The sequence below is a fragment of the Lutra lutra genome, chromosome 7 (assembly GCF_902655055.1).
Source record: "Lutra lutra chromosome 7, mLutLut1.2, whole genome shotgun sequence".
NCBI classification, from domain to species: domain Eukaryota; kingdom Metazoa; phylum Chordata; class Mammalia; order Carnivora; family Mustelidae; genus Lutra; species Lutra lutra.
Genome location: NC_062284.1, coordinates 106,854,760 through 106,875,099, shown reverse-complemented (window position 1 = coordinate 106,875,099; position 20,340 = coordinate 106,854,760). Strand labels below are relative to the sequence as shown.

General features: G+C 39.0%; 1 protein-coding gene across 4 annotated transcripts in view; it reads left to right on the top strand.

Moving 5' to 3' along the window:
- CCDC175 (coiled-coil domain containing 175) overlaps positions 1–20,340 on the top strand; it is a 67,515-nt gene that overhangs the window by 46,855 nt on the left and 320 nt on the right. For 2 of the 4 annotated variants that reach the window (XM_047736097.1, XM_047736096.1), the window contains 5 exons: positions 8,640–8,792; positions 11,717–11,819; positions 15,626–15,669; positions 16,943–17,105; positions 19,880–20,090. In XM_047736097.1, the coding sequence (XP_047592053.1) occupies positions 8,640–8,792; positions 11,717–11,819; positions 15,626–15,669; positions 16,943–17,105; positions 19,880–19,971 (555 nt within the window). In that variant the 3' untranslated portion in view covers positions 19,972–20,090. Of the gene's footprint in view, positions 1–8,639; positions 8,793–11,716; positions 11,820–15,625; positions 15,670–16,942; positions 17,106–19,879; positions 20,091–20,340 lie in introns of those variants that run through there. The other 2 variants (XR_007128549.1, XM_047736098.1) reach the window with 2 other exon arrangements.

Sequence of the window (20,340 nt, the reverse complement as noted above, 5' to 3'; positions counted from 1 at the left end):
TCTGCTACCTCATTATTGGTGTATAGATATGCGACAGTTTTCTGTATATTGATTTTGTATCCTGCTAACCTAATGATTCCATTTATCAGTTTTAGTAGTTTTCTGGTGGAGTCTCCAGGGTTTTTTATATAGAGTATCATGTCATCTGCAAACAGTGAAATTTTTACTTACCAATTTGGATACCTTTTATTTCTTTTGCTTGTCTAATTGCGGTGGCTCTGACTTCCAGTACTATGTTGGACAAAAAAAACTTGTGAGAGTGGAGAGATCCTTGTCTTTTTTCTGATCTTAGGGAGAAAGCTATCAGATTTCAACACTGAGTATGATGTTCGCTGTGGAATTTTCATTATGTTGAGGTATGTTTCCTCTAAAACTACTTTGTTGAGGGCTTTTTTTTTTTTAATGTCATACTTTGTCAAATGGTTTTTCTGCATCTTTGAAATAATCATATGGTTTGTCTCCATTCCTTTGTTGACATGATGTATTATGCTGATTGATTTGCAAATATTTAACCACATTTGTATCCCAGGAATAAATTCCACTTGAATCCTGGTGAATAATTTTTTAATGTATTGTTGAATTGCTAATATTTTGGTGAGAATTTTTGCGTTTATGTTCATCAGAGATATTGACCTAAATTTCCTTTTTTTGTAGTGTCTTTACATGGTTGTGTTATCAGGGTAATGCTGACTTCAAAGAATGAATTGGGAAGCTTTCCTTCATCTTCTATTTTTTGGAATAGTTTGAAAAGAATAGGTATTAACTCTTCTTTAAATGTTTGGTAGAATTTACCTATAAATTTACCTGGACTTTCGTTTGTTAAGAGTGTTTTGGTTGCTTATTCAATTTCTTTGCTGGTAATCAGTCTGTTTAAATTTTCTATTTCTTCCTGATATAGTTTTGGGGGCTTCTATGTTTCCAGGAATATTTCCATTTCTTCTATGTTGTCTAATTTGTTGGCATATAATTTTTCATGATATTCTCTATCCTTTATATTTCTGTGGTGTTGGGTGTGATTTCTCCTCTTTCATTTCTGATTTTGAGTTCTCTCTTATGATGAGTCTGGCTACCAGTTGATCAATTTTGTTAACCTTTTCAAAGAACCAGTTCCCAACTTCATCCATCTGTTCTATTGTTTTTTTTTTTTTTTAATTTGTTTGTTTTTAGTTTCTATTTCATTTATTTTTGCTCTAATTTTTATTATTTCCTTCATTCTACTAACTTTGGGCTTTGTTCTTCTTTTTCTATCTCTTTTAGGTAGAAGGTTAGGTTGTTTGTTTGAGATTTTTCTACCTTCTTGGGGTAGGCCTGTATTGTTATAAACTTCCCTTTCAGAACAGCTTTTGTTGTACCCCAAAGATTTTAGACTATTATGTTTTCATTTTTATTTGTCTCTGTGTATTTTTTTTATTTCCTCCTTGATGTTTTATATGACCCTTCATTGTTTAGTAGTATATTATTTAAGTTCCATGTATGTGCTCTTTCCAGATTTTCCTTGTGGCTGATTTCTAGTTTTATAGCATTGTGGTTGGAAAGGATGCATGGTATAATTTCAGGTTTTTGCATTTTCTGAAATTTGTTTTGTGGCCTAATATGTGATATGTTCTGGAGAAGGTTCCATGTGCACTTGAAAAGAATATGTATCCAGTGTTTCAGGATGGAATATTCTGAATATATTTGTTAAATCTGTTGGTCCAATGTGTCCTTCAAAAATCACTGTTTCCTTGTTGATTTTCTGTTTGGGTGATCTATCCATTGATGTAAGTGGCATGTTGAAGTCTCCTACTATTATTGTATTACTATTGTTTACTTTCGTTTTTGTCATTGTTTGCTGTGTATTTGGGTGCTTCCATGTTGGGGGCATAAATATTTACACATATCTTCATGTTGGATTGTTATGATTATGATTCCCTTTATGATTCTATGTCCTTTGTTACAGTGTTTGTTTTAAAGTGTATTTTGGGGGCGCCTGGGTGGCTCAGTTGGTTAGGCAACTGCCTTCAGCTCAGGTCACAATCCTGGAGTCCCAGGATCCAGTCCCTCATCGGGCTCCCAGCTCTATGAGGAGTCTGCTTCTCTCTCTGACCTTCTCGCCTCTCATGCTCTCTCTCAAATAAATAAATAAAATCTTTAAAAAATAAATAAATAAAAAATAAAGTGTATTTTGTCTGATATAAATAATACTCTCCTTTCTTTTCACTTTCATTTGCATGATAAATGCTTTTCCATCCCTTCATTTTCAGTCTACATGTGTCTTTAGGACTGAAATGAGTATATTGTAGGTACCAAGATGGGTCTTGTTTTCTTGTCCATTCCATTACCATATATCTTTTGTTTGGAGTGTTTAGTCCATTATTAATAGGTGTATATACTTAGTGCCATTTTTAACTTGTTTTATGGTTGTTTTTATAGTACTCTCTTTTTATGTTTTTTGTTTTTTTCTCTTGCTTGCTTCTCTCACAGTTTGCTGGATTTTTTAGTGACATACTCAGATTTGTTTCTCTTTTTTTTGCATATCTATTAATGGTTTTTTATTTGTAGTTTCCATTAGATTTACCTAACTTCTTATATACACAGCCGATTATATTAGGTTGATAGTCACTTAAGTTTGAACCTATGCTAAAAGCACTAAAATTTTATTCTCCCTCTCCCCCCCAACATTTTAGGTATGTGATATCATACTTCATACCTTTTTATTTTGTGAACCCATTGAATGATTTTTATAGATATACTTTTGTGCTTCCTACTTTCTTAGTCCTGATTATGGTCTTTCCTGTCCACTCAAATAATCCCCCTTAACATTTCTTGTAAGGCTGGTTGAATGGTCATGACCTTTAACTTTTGGTTGTCTGGGAAACTCTATTTCTCCTTCTATTCTGAATTGTAGACTTGCTGAGTAAAGTATTGTTGGATGCAGGAATTTTCCTTTTAGACTTTGAATATATCATGCCACTCCCGTCTCTCTGTGATATTTCTGCTGAAAAAAAATCAGTTGATAGGCTAGTGGGGTTTTCCTAGTATGTAAGTTTCTTTTCTCTTGCTGCTTTAAACATTCTCTTTATTGCTACATTTTGCCATTTTAATTACCACATGTCTTGGTGTGGATCTCTGTGGGTTGTTTTGCTGGGGGTTCTCTGTGTATCTTGGATTAGGGATGTTTTCATCTTCCCCAGATTAGGGATGTTTTCAGCTATTTTATCTTCAAATAAATTTTCTGCCCCCTTATCTCTCCCTTCTCCTGGGATCCCTATAATGTGAATGTTATAACACTTGATGGTATCATTGAGTACTCTTAATCTGTTTTCATTTTTATTAGTCATTTTTCTCTCTCCTGCTCAGCTTGATTGCTTTCTATTACTTTATCCTCTGGGTCACTGATATGTTTTCCTGCTTTCTTCAGTTTACTATTTATTCCCTCTAGTGTATTTTTAATTTCAGTTATTGACTCCTTCATGTCTGATTGATTCTCTTTTATGTTTTCTATCTCTTTGTTGAGAGTCTCACTGAGGTCCTCCACTCTTAACTCCAGTGAGTATCTATATGATTATTACTTTAAATTATATTACCCGGCCTATTACTTATTTCCATTTCATTTAGCTCTCTTGCTGTGGTTTTGTCCTGTTCTTTCATTTGGGACATGTTCTTCTGTCTCCTCATTTTGACTAGCTCTGTGTCTGTTCCCATGTGTCAGGAATATCAGTTATAGCTCCTGCTCTTGAAACAATGGACTTAGGAAGAAGAGATCCTGTAATGCTCTGCAGTGCAGTGTCTCTTGTGCACCAGAAATTGGTGCCTCAGGGGTATCTCATATGTGTGTTGCATGCTCCCTATTTCTGTGGTAGAGCCATGTTCGCCTTCAGTCCAACTGTCTGCAATGGCCCTCTCTGAATATCTCAGGACTTCATCTCTGTGTCGTTAGCTATGTTTGGGGTCACGTTGGGCTTGAGCTAAGTCAGGCTAGGCATTTGCTGGAGCTGTGGTAGCACTGAACTGTAAAGTGCTCTCACTGTGTTGTCCTCTGAGAAGCTTTCATTGGTGAGTGGGGCCTGCAGTCAGACTAGATGTCTGCCCCCAGCCCACTGCAGGGGTCTGAATCAAACAAATGTGTATGGTTATCTTCCCCTTTCTCTGGGACAGGCGTCACTTTGGAATGGTGCTGGCCTCAAACAGGGATGATTGCACAGTGTGAGGCTAGTGGCATTGCATTGGAGGGACTCCTGCTAAGGGTGGGTCTACAAGAGAATGTGGGTGGGTAAACATTGTTATAAAATTGTGTGCTGGTCTGCCGCAAGAGGGGACCTGTGGCCTGGAGAACTGCCAAGGGCAGGTCTGTAGAAGAATACATGGGTGGGGCATGAGGTGCCAGCAAGGTCATGGCTGCTCTGCTGTGGGAGGGGACCTGGAGCCACTTTAGAAAACTGCCTCACCAGAATGGAGCGGGGAGGTTTGAGGAACAGTGTAAGGGCAGGGTGTGCTGTTAGTAAGCTAGGCAGGAGTCTCCAGGTTGCACTGGTTCCTGAAGGTGTCTATGTATTTAGTCTGGGGATCTTGGGAAGAGAAATGGTGCGTGCCAACTCTTTTGTTCTTGGAGAATTCACCCAAAGATCCCTGCCCCTACAGTACATGCTCTGAGATTGGTAAATAAAATCTCCTTCCTGTGTACACCAGGCATTTTTCAAACTGCTGCTTCCATACTGTATATTGGTGGGGCTCTTCACTGTGATTTATCTTTAAGGGTGGGAACTATGTTTTCTGTTGCTCTCCACCCATTGCAAAGTCCAATCCACTATTCCGGGTGTTAAGCCCCATTTAACTGTAAGAACTCGAAGTTAGGCCCATCTGGTTTTCAAAGCCAATGTTGTGGGGATTCATCTTCCCAATGCGGCTCCCCCCTTGCCTGGGATGCCTGATGAGGGGTCTTTTCTTTTCCCTCTCTGTGCCTGTGGTGTCCCTCTCTCCTATGGATCAGTTTGGCTCCTGGCCATGTCTCTGCACCTCCTATCCTTTTCAATGTGGCCTCTTCTCAACATTTAGCTGTGGAGAGTCCGTTCTGCCAGTTTTCAGGTTGCTTACTAGGTTATTTGCCCTGATGTGGGTGTTTTCTGTGTATATATGTGGGACAAAGTGTGCTGAGGATTCTCCTATTCCTCCATCTCTCATTGTGGTTTTGATTTGCATTCCCTGATCATTAGTGTGTTGGCCATCTGTATGTCGTCTTTGGAAAAATGTCTTTTCATGTCCTCTGTGCATTTTTAAACTGGGTTGTTTGGGCTTTTGGTGCTGAGTTGTATAAGTTCTTTAATATATTTTTGATATTAAGCTCTTATCAAATATATCATTTGCAAATATCTTCTCCCATTCAGTAGGTTGCCTTTTGTTTTGTTAATGATTTCCATCACTCTGCAAAACTTTTTATTTTGATGTAGTCCCAATAGTTTATTCTTGCTTTTTTTCTCTTTGCTTAAGGAAACATATCTAGGAAAATGTTTTTATGGCTGATATCAAAGAAATTACTGCCTATGTTTTCATCTAAGAATTTTATGGTTTCCAGTCTCACATTTAGGTCTATTTTTTTTTTAAAGATTTTTATTTATTTGACAGACAGATCACAAGTAGGCAGAGAGTCAGGCAGAGAGAGAGAGGAGGAGGAGGCAGGCTCCCTGCTGAGTGGAGAGCCTGATGTGAGGCTTGATCCCAGGACCCTGGGATCATGACCTGAGCTGAAGACAGAGGCTTTAACCACTGAGCCACCCAGGCACCCCTCACATTTAGGTCTTTAGCCAATTTTGAGTTTATCTCTGTGTATAGGGTAATAAAATTCTCCAGTTTCATTCTTTTGCATGTAGATGTGCAGTTTTCCAAGCACTATTTTTATTTTTTAAGGGGGGGTGCAGGGACAGAAGAAGAGGGAGAGAGAAAATCTCAAACAGACTCCGTGTCCAACATGGAGCCCAACTTGGGGCTCGATCCTGCAGCCCTGAGATCATGACCTGAGCTCTGAAATCAAGAGTCAGATGTTTAATTGACAGAGCCACCCAGGCACCCCTAAAAGCACTAATTTTTACCAACGCCCCACATTTATGTATATTATGTCATACTTTACATTTTAAAAAAATGTATCCTTTGGCTTATTTTTATAGATATAATTGATTTTATTCCTTTTGTGCTTTACCTCCATACTGGTTTTATAAGTGATTAATCTACTTTTACTAAATGTTTGCATTTACGTGTGAAATTTTTTCCTTTCATAGTTTTCTTACTCCTGATTATGGCGTTTTTTGTTTTTTGTTTTTTGTTTTTTTTTTTTCCACTTAAAGGATGCCCGTTAACATTTCTTATTAAGTCTGATTTGCTGAATAGAATATTCTCAGTTGTAGGTTCTTTTTTCTTTCAGCACTTTGAATATGTTATGCCACTTTCTTCTGGCCCATAAAGTTTCTGCTGAAAAATCAGCTGATAGGTTTATAGGGTTTTCCTTGTATATATTGTTTTCTTTTGCTGTTTTAAAAATTCTCTATCACTACGTTTTGTCATTTTAATTACTATGTGTGGACTGCCTTGCATAAATTTTGTTGGGTGCTCTCTCTGCCTCCTGGACTGGGATGCCTCTTACTTTTCTCAAATTAGAGGACAGTTTTCAGCTATTATTTTTTCAAATAAAATTTCTGCCTCCTCTGTCTCTTCTGAGATCCTTATAATGCTTATGTTACTACACTTGGTGACATCACTGAGTGCCCTTAACCTATTCTCATTTTCTATTATATTTTTTTCTGTTTGCTTTTCAGCTTGGTTGCTTTCCATTACTTCTGTCTTCCAGATCACTGATCTGTTCTTCTGCCTCCTCTAATCTGCTATGGATTTCCTCTAATGTATTTTTCATTGCAGTTATTGAGTTTATCTCTGCCTCGGTTTTATATTCTTTATATACTCTATGGAACGTTTAACAGATCTTCCACTCATTACTCAAGTCCAGTATGTATCCTTATGACCATGAATTTGAGTTGCCTAACAGGCACATTGCTGATCTCTGTTTCATTTGGCTCTTTTGCCGTGGTTTTATCATGTTTTTTCCTTTGGCACTTATTCCTCTGTCTCATTTTGTTTAACTCTGCTTTTCCCCCTATGTATTATAAAAGTTAGCTACATATCTTGATCTTGAAAGTAAGTAGTGGCCTTTAAGAAGAGGTCCAGTAGTACCCAATGATGCAATGCTCCCTGTTCACCAGAGTCAAGCACTTCAATGGCATCTCTTTTGTGGGTTGTTTGAACCCCACTATTGTGACTGAACCATGTTTCCCTATAGTCAAGTCCATTGGAATGGCCCCCTTTGCCTGTGTTATGTGCACCAGACAGTGTTTGGTCCCTGTGCTGTTAAAGGGACAGTCTGGGGCTGCTGAGGGCTTGTAGTTTTGTGATGTCAGCATTCAAACCAGAAGCCTCCTATCAGCCCATCTGCTGGGGTTGTAGTTGCACAGAGCCATGGGGCATTCTCCTTTCTTTGTCCCTGAGAGGCTTTATTGGTCGGTGGAGCTTGCACTGAGATCAGATGCCTGCCCCCAGTCTGCTGGGGCTGCCATCTCACTGATCAGCAGGGCACTGTCACTGTGCTGCCAGCCATAACGTTCAGCTGTTGGGACTGTGGGCACACTGGCATGTGTGGATGTCTTCTTCTCTCTCCAGGGCAGGAGTCACTTTGGAGGGATGCCTTTGGAGTATGGCCAGTTGGATTGGGCATCTCTGCAGGGGAATGCAGGGGCAGGGTACTAGTTAACAAGAGAGGTGGAGAGCATTCATCCTGTTTCCTGCAAGTGTCTGGCCAACAAGGTTGATGGGAAACAGGGAGGAAGAGAAATGGCACCCATCACCACTTTTGTTCTATAATGGTCTCCTAAAGATCCTTGCACCTCCAACATACAATCTGAGATTAGTAAATAAATTTTCCTAACTACCCCAGGCAATTTCAAACAGCTGCTTCTATGCTGTGTCTCAGCAGGATTATTTGTTTTGTTGGCTCCTTAAAGGTGAAGACTCAGTTTCTTATTGTTCTTATTCCAGTTCTCCAGCTCTCCCAGAGCAAAGCCTATTGATTTTTGAAGTACCAGAGTTAAGCCTTGCTGATTGTAAAGACTCGTGAATTTAAGCCCCACTAGTTCTCAAAGTTAAATATTGCAGAGATTTCTTTTTCCAGTGTGGGTCCCTCATGCCTGGGGTGCCTGGCATGAGGCCTGATCTTCTGGCTTCCTGTAGTATCTTTCCTGTTTGTGGTTAGTTTTGCTGGGGTTTGGGTTCCTAAACATGTCTCTGCCACTCCTACACATTTCAATGTGGCCCCCCTCTCTATGCAAGTCCGTTCTGCTAGTCTTTGGATCACTTTCAAATATAGTTGCACAGATATGGCTGTTATCTCAGTGTGTGCATGGTTGAGATGAGCTCAGGACCCTCTTACTCCACCATCTTCCCAGAATTGAATCAACTCTGGAGTTTTAAATACCAAGTTTTTCTAAGGGAAGGTATACATAGCCTCTGCTGATGATTCAGGAATTAATTATAACCCTCTATGAATGTGGTGCAGGCAATCTAAAACACCGGTGCCCTACTTATTTAACTCTGAGATAATTGTGGGTTTTATGTTTGAGCAGGAAAAAGTGAAGCAAGAACTCAAATACTTACGAGATCAAGAAAGCCATAAGATTAAAAATCATTTTGAGACTCTAAAGAACTTAGAAAATGAAATCTATGTGCATGACTTAAAAGTAGATGCTTTGCTCCTGGAAAATGAAAAATTGAGAAAAGTAAGTTCAAGAACACTTCACTTTGCATGATGGTTTTGGTTAGTTGCCTAGACCTATAGTATAGGTACATGAGAAAAGGAGAGTATAGCTCTTAAAACTTTTGAAATAAAGACCAAGTACATATAAAATAGTGCACAAATAATAAGTGAAACACTTAGTGAATTCACACAGGTAACCAGCACCCAGATCTAGAAACAAAGCATTAACAGTATCCAGATATCATCTATGTCCTTTCCTGCCACTAACCTCCCCACAACGTAAAGTAACAGTATACTGGCTTCTAACACCAAAGACTAGTTTTGTCTGTTTCTGAACATCATATGTATGGAATATTACAGTATGTACTCTTGCTCAATACTGTGTTTGCAAAGTACATCTTTATTATATTGAATGCAGTTATAGTTTGTTCAGCCTTGGTTCCATACATGGTATTCAAGTGTATAACTATACTACAATTTATATACTCTTGGAGGGGGTTACAGAATTTCTTGCTGGGTCTATTACGAATAGAGTTGCCATGAACATTCTAGTACATGTGTTTTCAGGAACATATGTACATAATTCTGTGGGGTATACCCCTCAAGTGGAATCACAGAGCCATAGGGATGTGGACAATCCACTCTTGTGCACAGTGCCATCTCCCAGAGAAGTTGCAGATCACTCCCAGCAGGGTATGTGAGAACACCACTGGTTCCACATTCTTGCCAAACTGGTTATTTTTTTTTTCCTACTTGACCATTCTGGATAATTTGTAGTGGTATCCCATTGTGCTTTTAGTTTGCATTTCCCTGATGATCAAATGAAGCATCTATTCATGTGTTGGTTGCTGTTTGTATACATCTTTGTTTAGTACCTGTTCAAGTGTTTTGCCCATTTAAAAATTTAAGTTGTCTGTCGGTTTTGTATTGATTGTATCATTCTTTTTTTTTTTTTTTTTTTTTTTTTTTTTTTTTTTTTTTTTTTAAGTAAACCACAGTGACCTCAAAGTGAGGATCAGTATCCCAAGTGTTTTGCATAATGGCTCACATCGAAAAGGGACTCAGGCCCATGTTATGCTCACAGTAACCTTTAATGTGGATAATATATATTATGTCCCTTTTATAGATGAGGAAATCAAGGCTCTACATTTTTAATAACTTTTAATAGCTAGAAAAAGAAAAAGTCCCTTGGCAATAAGACTCTAAGGGAAAAATCCTTTTACCTGTCTGGGTACTCTTTTTATCAGGTCAATGGCAATAGTTATACACCAATATCATGTGTTTCTGGTAGAATTAAAATGGCATAAGTGGTACTAATGTACTTTGAAAAAGTAAATGTGCTGCAGAGTCTGGGTACTAGCATCACTAACCTGCACATGTGTAATACATCTTCTTCCTTCTAGCCTTTGCAGCAATCTTATAAGGCATTTTGTCTACCCACGGAAATATTCCATAAGATTATCTTCCTGTCAAGATGACATAGATAATTTATTAAAATACTTGGAATTTTTATTGCTACTTTAGTAATGGATAAGCAAATGGATGACTATGTGAAAGGCTGATTCTATAAGTTCTGTTTTCTAATTTATTGTCCATCTGAATAATAATAATGCTGGTCCTGAATAATGCTGTTTATCTTATTCACTCCCCACTCTGTTCTGCTGGTTACATCCCTTCTCTCAGCAGACATTTTAAGCACCCACTGACTCCCTAGCCTTGGGGAAGTCTCAAGTGAATACAGAGATGGATAAGACACCACCCCAAGTCCTTAGGAAGCTCATCATCTAGCTGAGGAAATGAGCAAATAAATGGATAAATTAAAATTCAGTATGTTTACACATTTGAGAGTTATGGGAAACCAGACAAGTCTACAAACTGTAATCCACATTCAAAGAGGGGGCAGGAATGACGTCTTGGATGTGGCCTGCAGAGGTTTTCATGCTGGTTTACTACAAAACTAGCCAACAAGTCACACAGACTGACACAAGATCAAGGCCCCATGAGTAGACCCTATAACATGCTTATAAACAATTCTATGTCTTCTGTGGTACTAGATGCAATTTTTTTTTAAACATTTTACAGCATTTCAAAAAATGAATTTATTTATTTATTTTACACACAGAGAGGGAGAGGGAGAGATATCACAAGTGGGCAGAGAGGCAGGCAGAGAGAAAGGGGGAAGCAGGCTCCCCACTGAGCAGAGAGCCCGATGAGGGGCTCAATCCCAGAACCCTGGGATCATGACCTGAGCTGAAGGCAGAGGCTTAACCCACTGAGCCACCCAGGTGTCCCCTAGATACAATTTCTAAAATTTTTTTTTTATCAGTAATTTCTAGTATTTGACTATTTCCCTCTTGAAACAGAATCAATGCCATTTTTATATCCAAAGCCCATGCTTTCAAAGTTCCCAGAGACTTTAAAGTTTAGTATTCCTGAGCACTGGGTGGTCAGAACAGAAAACGATGACTTTAATACCCAAACCACTACTACCACCATCACCCAACTCAGTGAAACATCCGAATGGCGTGAGCAATTCTGTGGGGTCTCCAGACTTGATAACTCCTCTCTCTGAGGTCTTATGCTGAACCCCTCCAGTCTGGAAGCATGGCTGCCTTGGTACTTTTCCTGCACACACATTTCACAATACAGAACACTTTTTTGTTTGTGGGCACATTGCATTTAGGCAGAATACCTTTTAATATCTTTTTGTGGCAAATTATATTCAGAATGCCATGTTTATTCAGGTGCTTAAATGTTTATTGAGAAGCCAGATCCTTTCTCTCCTTCACCAGAATATAGCCTTGACAAGGGCTCTTCTCGCCACTGTTACCCTTGTACTGAGAGCAGTCAGTGGCATGAAGAATCAATAGATGTGTGCCAAATGACTGCATGGATAATTTACGGTAACTTAACTGCTTAAAGCAATCATACGTCTTTCATTTCCAGTATATTGCATATATGAAGAACAAGATAGAACAGTACAGAAAAGGAGAAGACGACCTCAAGTCCACGTCAAGTGAACTGTCTTGTCAACTGACAGCTCATCAGAGTAAGTAATATGTCATGGGTGATCCAAACATATAAAAAATAAGTTTTTTGTTTTATTTAAATAAATTTTACTGACTTGCATACAATAAAATGAGCCCATCTAAAGTTCAATGAGTTTTAGTAAATGTACATACCACTGTAACCACTGCCACTTCAAACAAGATGGAGAACATATTATCCCTGCAAAATTTCTGACATCCTTTTGTAGTTGGTTTCCCACTCTACAGTGCCTGGAAACCATCTTCCCTTCCCTCATTCCTTCCCTCTCCCATTTCCTCTCCCCTTCCCTTTTCTCTCCCCTTCCTTCCTTTCCTCCCTCCCTCTTTCTCTTTCCTTCTTTTTTCTTCTTTTTCTTCCTTTCTTCCTTCCCTTCCCTTTCCTTCCTTCTTATTCTTTCTTTTGCCTTTTCTTCTCTTTCCCTCTCTCTCTCCTTCCTTCCTCCCTTCCTTCCTTCTTTCATCTTCTTCCCTTTCTTTCCTTCCTATTTTATTTTTATTTTGAGGGATAAAAAGTGAAAGAGAGCACAAGAACAGGGGGAGGAGCAGAGGGGAAAGGCGGGGGGGAGAACCACAAGCAGACTCCACGCTGAGAATGGAGCCTGATGTGGAGCTCGATCTCACACCCTGAGATCATGACCTGAGCCAAAACCAAGAGTTGAAGCTTAACCAACTAAGCTACTCAGGTGCCCCAATCTGCTTTTTGTCAATAAGGATTAGATACAAATGGAATGATGAAATACACTTATGTACCTGGATTCTTACACTCCGCAAATTTTTAAAAATTATTTTTAAAAATTATTTTTTATTATGTTGTGTTAGTTACCATACAGTATGTCATTAGTTTTTGATGTCCTCTTCTAGGATTGTTTATGTATAAAACCCAGTGCTCCATGCAATAAGTACCCTCCTTAATACCCATCACCCAGCCAACACATCCCCCTAAGCCCCTCCCCTATAAAACCCTCAGTTTGTTTCTTGAGTCCACGGTCTCTCATGGTTTGTCTCCCCCTCCAGTTTTCCCCTTTCATCCTCCTAATGTCCTCCATGCTAGTTCTTATGTTCCACAAGTGAAACCATATGATAATTGACTTTCTCTGCTTGACTTATTTCACTCAGCATAACCTCCTCCAGTTCCATCCATGTTGATACAAAAGTTGGGTATTCATCCTTTCTGATGGCTGGGTAATATTCCACTGTGTATATGGACCACATCTTTATCTATTTGTCTCAGCAAACTTTTTTTTTAGATCCATTCATCTATCATTGTCTTGCTCCTTTTTATAGCTCTGTAGTTGTATTCCATTATGTAGATATACTATATATTGTTTATTCATTCACCATTTGAAGGACATTTGGATTGTTTCCAGTACTTGGTTACTATTTGCTTACATGTATTTTTGTGAATATTTGTTTTCATTTCTCTTGGGTAAATACTGAGGTGTGGAATTGCTGGAGTGTATGGTTAGCGTATGTTTAACTTTGTAAGAAACTGCCAAAACAGTTTGCCAAAGTAGTTGTGCAAATTCATCATCCCACTAGCAACAGGATACTCCATTCCTCACCAACATTTAAAATTGTCAAAACACTTAACATTTAAGCCATTTTAGTAGGTATATAATGGTATTTCGTTGTGATTTTTATTTGCATTTCTCTGATGACTGATGCTATTATTTTTTCATGTGCTTTTTGACCACTTATATATCATCCTTTGTGAAGTGTCTTGAATCAATTATCTATTGCAGCATAACAAATTATTACAAATCACTTACTTTGCTCCTCAATTGGTCATTTGGTGGTAGAAATCACTCATGTCTGCTCTACATGACATTAGCTGGGGCAACTTGATGGCTGGGCGTAATTCAGCAGCTGGGTCTGGAGTCATCTGCAGATACATCTACTCAGTGTGACTGGTGTTGCTGCTGACTCACAGCCAGAGTTTCCATGTAGTGGCTTGGCCTGCTGCATTTCAAAAGATAAGATCCCAGGTACAAGGGGAGGGGACACAGTTGCCACCACTAATGGGAGGGGTGTCAATGTGATGTTGTGGGAAGAGCATGTGGGAGGGAATATATTGTGGGGCCATCTCTGGAAAAGTCTGCTACATTTTTGTCCAGATCTTTTGTTCATTACCTTGTGTTGTGTTGTTGAGTTAAAATCTTTGTGTATTCTAGAAATGAGTCCTTTTTTCAGTATGAGGCTTATTTTTTTTTATATTGTCCTGAAAGAGCAGAAGTTCTTCCTGTGGGTAAAGTCTAGTTTATTTATTTCATCTTTTAAGGGTAGTACATTTTGTGTCCTAAGATATTTTCACCTAAGCCAGGTTCTCAAAGATTTTCTCCTATGTTTTCTTTTGTAAGTTTTTAGTTAAGGCTCTTATGTCTAGATCTCCAAATCAAGTTCAAATTTTTGTACAGTGTGAGGTAAGAGTTGAATTTCATGTTTTCTCTCATGTATATCCAATTGTTCTAGCACCATTTTTGAAAAGCTTATCTTCTTAGCATTGTACTACCCCAATGACTTTTTCAAAAATCAATTTTATAAGTCTGTTTCTTATTCTGACTTTATACCAATACCACACTGTCCTGATTACTTTCATGCTCAGTCTGGACCTCAGGTAGTGTAAGTTCTCCATGTTTCTGGTTCTCTTTTGCAATGATTTTGGCTATTATAGGTCCTTTGATTTTCTTGTAAGCTTTCAAAAACAGCTTATTTATCTATAATTGCACACCTGCTGGGATCTTAATTGGGTTTCTGTTGAATCCATAAATCAATTTGAGGAGAACTGACATCTTAACAAAATAAAATCTTCCAATCCAAGAACATAGTATACATCTCCATTTATTTGGAACTTATTTTTCACAGCAAGATTTTGCAGCTTTTAGGTGTTATATTAGGGATCCTCAAGACCACCCTTAGACTCAATGATCAGCTAGGATTCACCAGGCTCAAGTTGTTACGCTTCTTCTCCATTACAGTGAAGGATATGGAGTAAAACTAGCAAAGGGCAAAGGCACATGAGGCAAGTGTGGAGGAAACCAGATGCAAAATTGCAAGTTGCCACCCAGTGTAGTTGCACAGATGCATTTAATTTCTCCAGTAATGGTACACGACAGCACCTGCAAAGTGGTGCCACGTAGGGGCCCCTGGACTTGGGCATCCAAGGTACTTATTAGAGGCAGTGCAGGGCCTGTGAGAACTCAGCCACTCAAGATGTTCATGTGTTTCTTTTATGTATTAGGATGGTAAATTGCACCAACTCATTTTTGAATGTTAAACCAATCTCCTGAGATAAAACCCGCTTGTTCAAAAGCTAGTATTGTATTTATATATTGCTGGACCCAATTTGCTAATCTTTGTACAGATTTTTGTGTCTGTGTGCAAACCTGCTTTGTTCTGCTTGCACTTAGGTCTGGAAAGTACCCTCCAGCAGAAAGCCAGGTGATCATTAAGGCTTGCCTCATCTGTCACCTCTCCTTCAAGTGTCCCAGTTCTATACTGCCCATTCTCCAGTACCTGAAAACTGGATATTAAAACAGATATATTCAGGGTGCCTCTTTGGCTTAGTCAATAGAGCATGTGACTCTTGATCTCAAGAATGTGAGTTCAAGTCCCATACCGGGCATGAAGCCTACTAAATTTAACATATTTCCTCCTTGTTTACAGTGAGTGGGCAAGTCTAATCCAGTTATTCTATCATTTTGGGAGTGGAAATTTTTAGATAAGCAATTTTTGAAAAACAAATAGCACTACTTTCATAAAAATTTTCACATTTCTGTAACCCTTGTATTTCAATAATCTTTTATTTTAGCGGAGTATTTGGATTTGTGGGATGACTTTCATACTACAGTTAAGGTGAGCTTTTTTTTTTGCCTCCATAAATATAATATTCCTAATAATACTCACCTACCTAATGTGTGTGTATGTGTGTACATGTGTGCCTGCATAAGGTAGGAGGTCAGGATTGGGGGGATTGACAGTGTTAGTACACTCATCAGATCTTAACATGTGTGCTCTGTATTGTTAAAAAAAACAAAATTCACCTGAGTAAATTTTAAACATCTTATTGGCTCTGTTCAATGATTCATGAATCAGGCAGTGTCCCAGCTACGAGATTAAAAGGTGCTCTGAGGAGCTATACAAGAGGCAGAAGGGAGCTGGAACCTGGAAGTTATACTAAGCACAAAAAGCAGGTTGATTATTGCAAGATTACTTTCCTCTAGGGGGTGGCAGGGATTATTAGGCAGATGACCTAACTGGTGCTGATGAGGTGGTTCCTGATAGACTGGTGTAAGATTCCATTTCTGAGAGAGCCAAAACTCTTATTAAATCGATTCTGTTTGGTGATGTGAGGCTTTGCCTAGGTGACTCCATTTGGAGCCGTTGTCTCATTTTTAGCGGTGCCAAATGTCACTAAAATCTTAATCTTTTGGGACACTGTCTTCCTCCTCTACCAATTTGGTTAGAGGGACCTCCACCCCACCTCCACCTGCAAACACAAATTGCACACACACAATTTTAGGACAGATTTGTCAGGTCTGAAGTCCATCTGTCCTCCATGTTTTACTGGCCCTGCTCCTCTCACCGCTCCCCGCCCCTCCCTCCCCCGCACCGCCCCCGCCAAGGCTGCTAGGTGTTTAAATCCTGGCTTTGCCACTCTCTTGAGTATTTAAAGTTTACATGTGATTCTGGCTCAGACTTTAACCTTTTCCAGATGAGGCTACTGAGCTTCACAGTTTAAGTAACTTTGCCCAAGACCAAACAGTTAATGAACCTATGGGGATTTAAAGCTCAGATCCAGCCTGGTTCCAAAGCTTTTTCTCTTCAGCTATAAGCCATGCCGATTATGCCCTGAAGTTCCATGCTGCTCTGAAGGTGAGCGGGCTTCTTATTCAGCCCCCATCCCTGCCAAGGTTAGAGGTAGTGAGCATTCCATTCAATTGTCTCATTTACTAATCTGTTTTCTTCTGAGATCTTCTACAGAACTTTGTGAATGCGATATGGACATTTATTTTGCATGAGTAATACCAATTTTACATACATATTTTTGTCTTGGATATGATTCACTCAATGTTTTTATTTGGTTGGAATTTATATTCACACATCCCAAAATATTATTTTTTTAAAGGAATTGGTAAACAGTGGTGATGAGATTTTGCAAGAAATAAAAAACCTAACAACAAAGCTGAAGGAAAGAGATGAAAACATTGAACATATCAGCATTTGGCTACAAGGGAATCTTGACGAGTTGCGTGATCTTATGGAACAGGAATTGGAAACAGACCTCCATAGTAAGTAACTTCTCAAAGCTTTGGGTAACAAAGAACCTCTTGTTATTTTACTGTAGCCAGTACTATCAAAAAGGCATTTAAAAAACTAACCAGGGTGCCTGGGTGGCTCAGTGGGTTAAGCCGCTGCCTTCGGCTCAGGTCATGATCTCGGGGTCCTGGAATCGAGTCCCACATCGGGCTCTCTGCTCGGCAGGGAGCCTGCTTCCCTCTCTCTCTCTCTCTCTGCCTGCCTCTCCGTCTACTTGTGATATCTCTCTGTCAAATAAATAAATAATCTTTAAAAAAAATAAATAACGTCATTATCCCTAAAAATTCTTCCCCAATTTATGTCACATTCACCTAAACATTGCTTCTCATTTGTGGGGTCAAATGTGGCAATGAAGCAGTGTTGGACAAATCTCCAAAAGAACTATGAGAGAACCTAACTGGGGAAGAGACTTGACCCTAGTTAAGGAATGGGGAGAGGCCTCTGTACGACCAGAAATGGAGCTGAGAGCATAAGGAAGTTTTCTGGCTTCCTTAACTCCACTTATTTCTGTTCCTGGAGCACTGGCACTGTGTGGGCTTTGAAGGTAGGTGGGCCTAGGCTCAGATATTGGCTCTGCTTATTACGTGTTATTTAATCTCTACTCCCCAGTTTCCCTGGTTGTAAAATATGGATAGTTAACTGCAAGTTACAGAGCATCAGACCCAAATTAGGCACTCATCAGATCTCTTGAAATCTAGCGCCCTCCTGTGGGAGGTGATAGTCAACCACAGCTCCTTGGATTACCTGACCATCTCTGAGCCACCTGTAATCTAGCTTTTGGATTTTCCCTGTTGAATGGCTGCGCTCAAGGATGGAACTTCTAGGGGCGCCTGAGTGGCTCAGTGGGTTAAAGCCTCTGCCTTCGGTCAGGTCACGATCCCAGGGTCCTGGGATGGAGCCCTGCATCAGGCTCTCTGCTCAGCAGGGAGCCTGCTTCCTCCTCTCCCTCTGCCTGCCTCTCTGCCTACTTGTGATCTCTGTCTGTCAAATAAATAAATAAAAATCTTTTAAAGGATGGAACTTCTAGAGAAGGCCTTGATCTCTTCCAGCTCAACAGCCCTTACTTGTCCTCTTCTGGATACCATCTGTCACTGCAGATGTGCAGATCCTGGCCCTCTCCTTCTGGAATGCTGCACCAAGCTCCAGAAGCAGATGGAGCACCTTTGAGCCTGCCAAGAGAGCAAATGCTGCAGTCACTAAGCTGAATAAGACCCGGTCCCTGAACCTCAATGTGCATATACTGAGAGAACAAACAAGGAAAGAACATATATAAGGGATTCCTTCTAGTGAGTGGCTATGAGAGGATAAAGAGAGGAAACTCTAAGCTTTTTTTAGGTGTTGGGAATACACAGGGATGTCTTCCTGAGAGGGCAAGAGACGTGCTCTGGCTGAGGACTGCAACAGCATGGCTGAGTGGGTATCTGCTGGGGGTTCCGACTGGCACATGTGGAGGACAGGCTTATCAGAACTTAAAATGCCAGACTTATCTTGAAAACGAAGATCATTACTTTTTGCCTTAACATTCCTTCTTGCAAATAAAAGGTAAACAAGCTGACTCTTAGTGTGTATTCCTAAATCAAATAGTAACTGAGTATAGATTATTTTTTAAGAAGTATTAAAAATAATTGTTTTAAAATTCTAGAAGTCCCCAAGTCTTATATAACAAGTTACAGATAAATAATTTGTATATTAACCAAATATTTTCACTTGATATGTGCGGTACAGAAAACTTTTTTTTAAGGTCAAGGGATATTTTAAAAGAAATACCAAATTTGTATACATTGTCACCTTTTTATTATGGTGATGAGGACCTGAGAGTTGTATTTTGATCATTTAATTCTGGAAAAGAAACATTGAGGCAGAATCAAAATTTCAGTAAGAAATAATTTTAAAAGTTTGCTGAAAAATTGTCAAAAGGTCTCTTGGAAAAATTAAGCATCTGAACTAAGAAGAGTTTATACCATACTCTCACGCATTAGAATCACCTGTAAGAGGTTTAAAAAATCCTTCTGCTCAGCCTGTACCCTAGGCCAATTCTGAATCTCTCGAAGTGGGACCCAGGCATGTTTTAGACCTCTCTCCAGTGGGTAGCCAAATCTTGCAAACGGACAGTTTTAGACAAATAAATAACCATGTAATTGTTAAATTTATCAATTGACCCAAATCAAAATATTTTGACCTTTAAATTATCTATCCAGCACTGGTTAGCAAAATAATTACCATGCACTATAGCAGTGAGAGTTGTAATGCCCTATAAGTAAAAATTGAACAAAGCTGAGCCAGGACAAAGGTGATATGTTTATATGTTTAATAACCACGTTCTAACAAATCATTTAGTAACATTAGCAACCACAGTTGCTATGTTTTGGTCTTGTTCTTAAAGCAAATGAAAAATGCACATACCTATTTAAGTATTCCTGAGAATCTTTGCATTTGAAGAATTATAATTACTTGCATGATCTTCCTCTTGCACACACATTTTTCTGCTAGAATAGGAGATCAGAGAAGATAATTGCTAAAATGGCTCCATTTTAACAATTGTCCCTCCATGTGGAGGGACAGATATGATCCTGGTAATCAGACACATGGCTCCCTACACTTCCCTCCCCTGCCACACCATGTCCCAGATTACATAATTGTCCAGTTGAGGATTCTTTGGGAAATTTAGAATTTTAATGCACACTAATAACCACCCAAACTTGTGTGACATACACAGAATTTTCGCATTTTATTTTTACTCTTACAGAAAAGAAGAAACAAATCCGTATCAAAAAAGTCCATCCCCCGGTGGTTGAATGTACTATGAAAAACATTAACAAAGAAAAGCTAACAAAATAACTTGAAGGCTACAACTGCTGTGAATTTAAAAGGCACAAACAAAACTATAAAACAAGTGAGTGCACTTTCTTTCGTATTTGGCAATGGTCAATGGATGTCCTAAGTTTAACAAACCTGCATAATCCCCATTAAACAGAATCTGTAAATAACCTTCTAAACAATACAAAGGGATAAAATGGTCAGATTATTACGTTAAGTGCCAAAAAACCTTATTTTGCTCCCACATGGATCTCTTAAAGGGTTCCGAGCATAAAGTCCACAGCACACCTATTAATAACTAACCACAGGAAAACTATATGTTGTATATATTCTGTATTTAGTTTTAGAAGGTATCAATTTTAAGATGCATCCTAATTCAGAGATGTCACA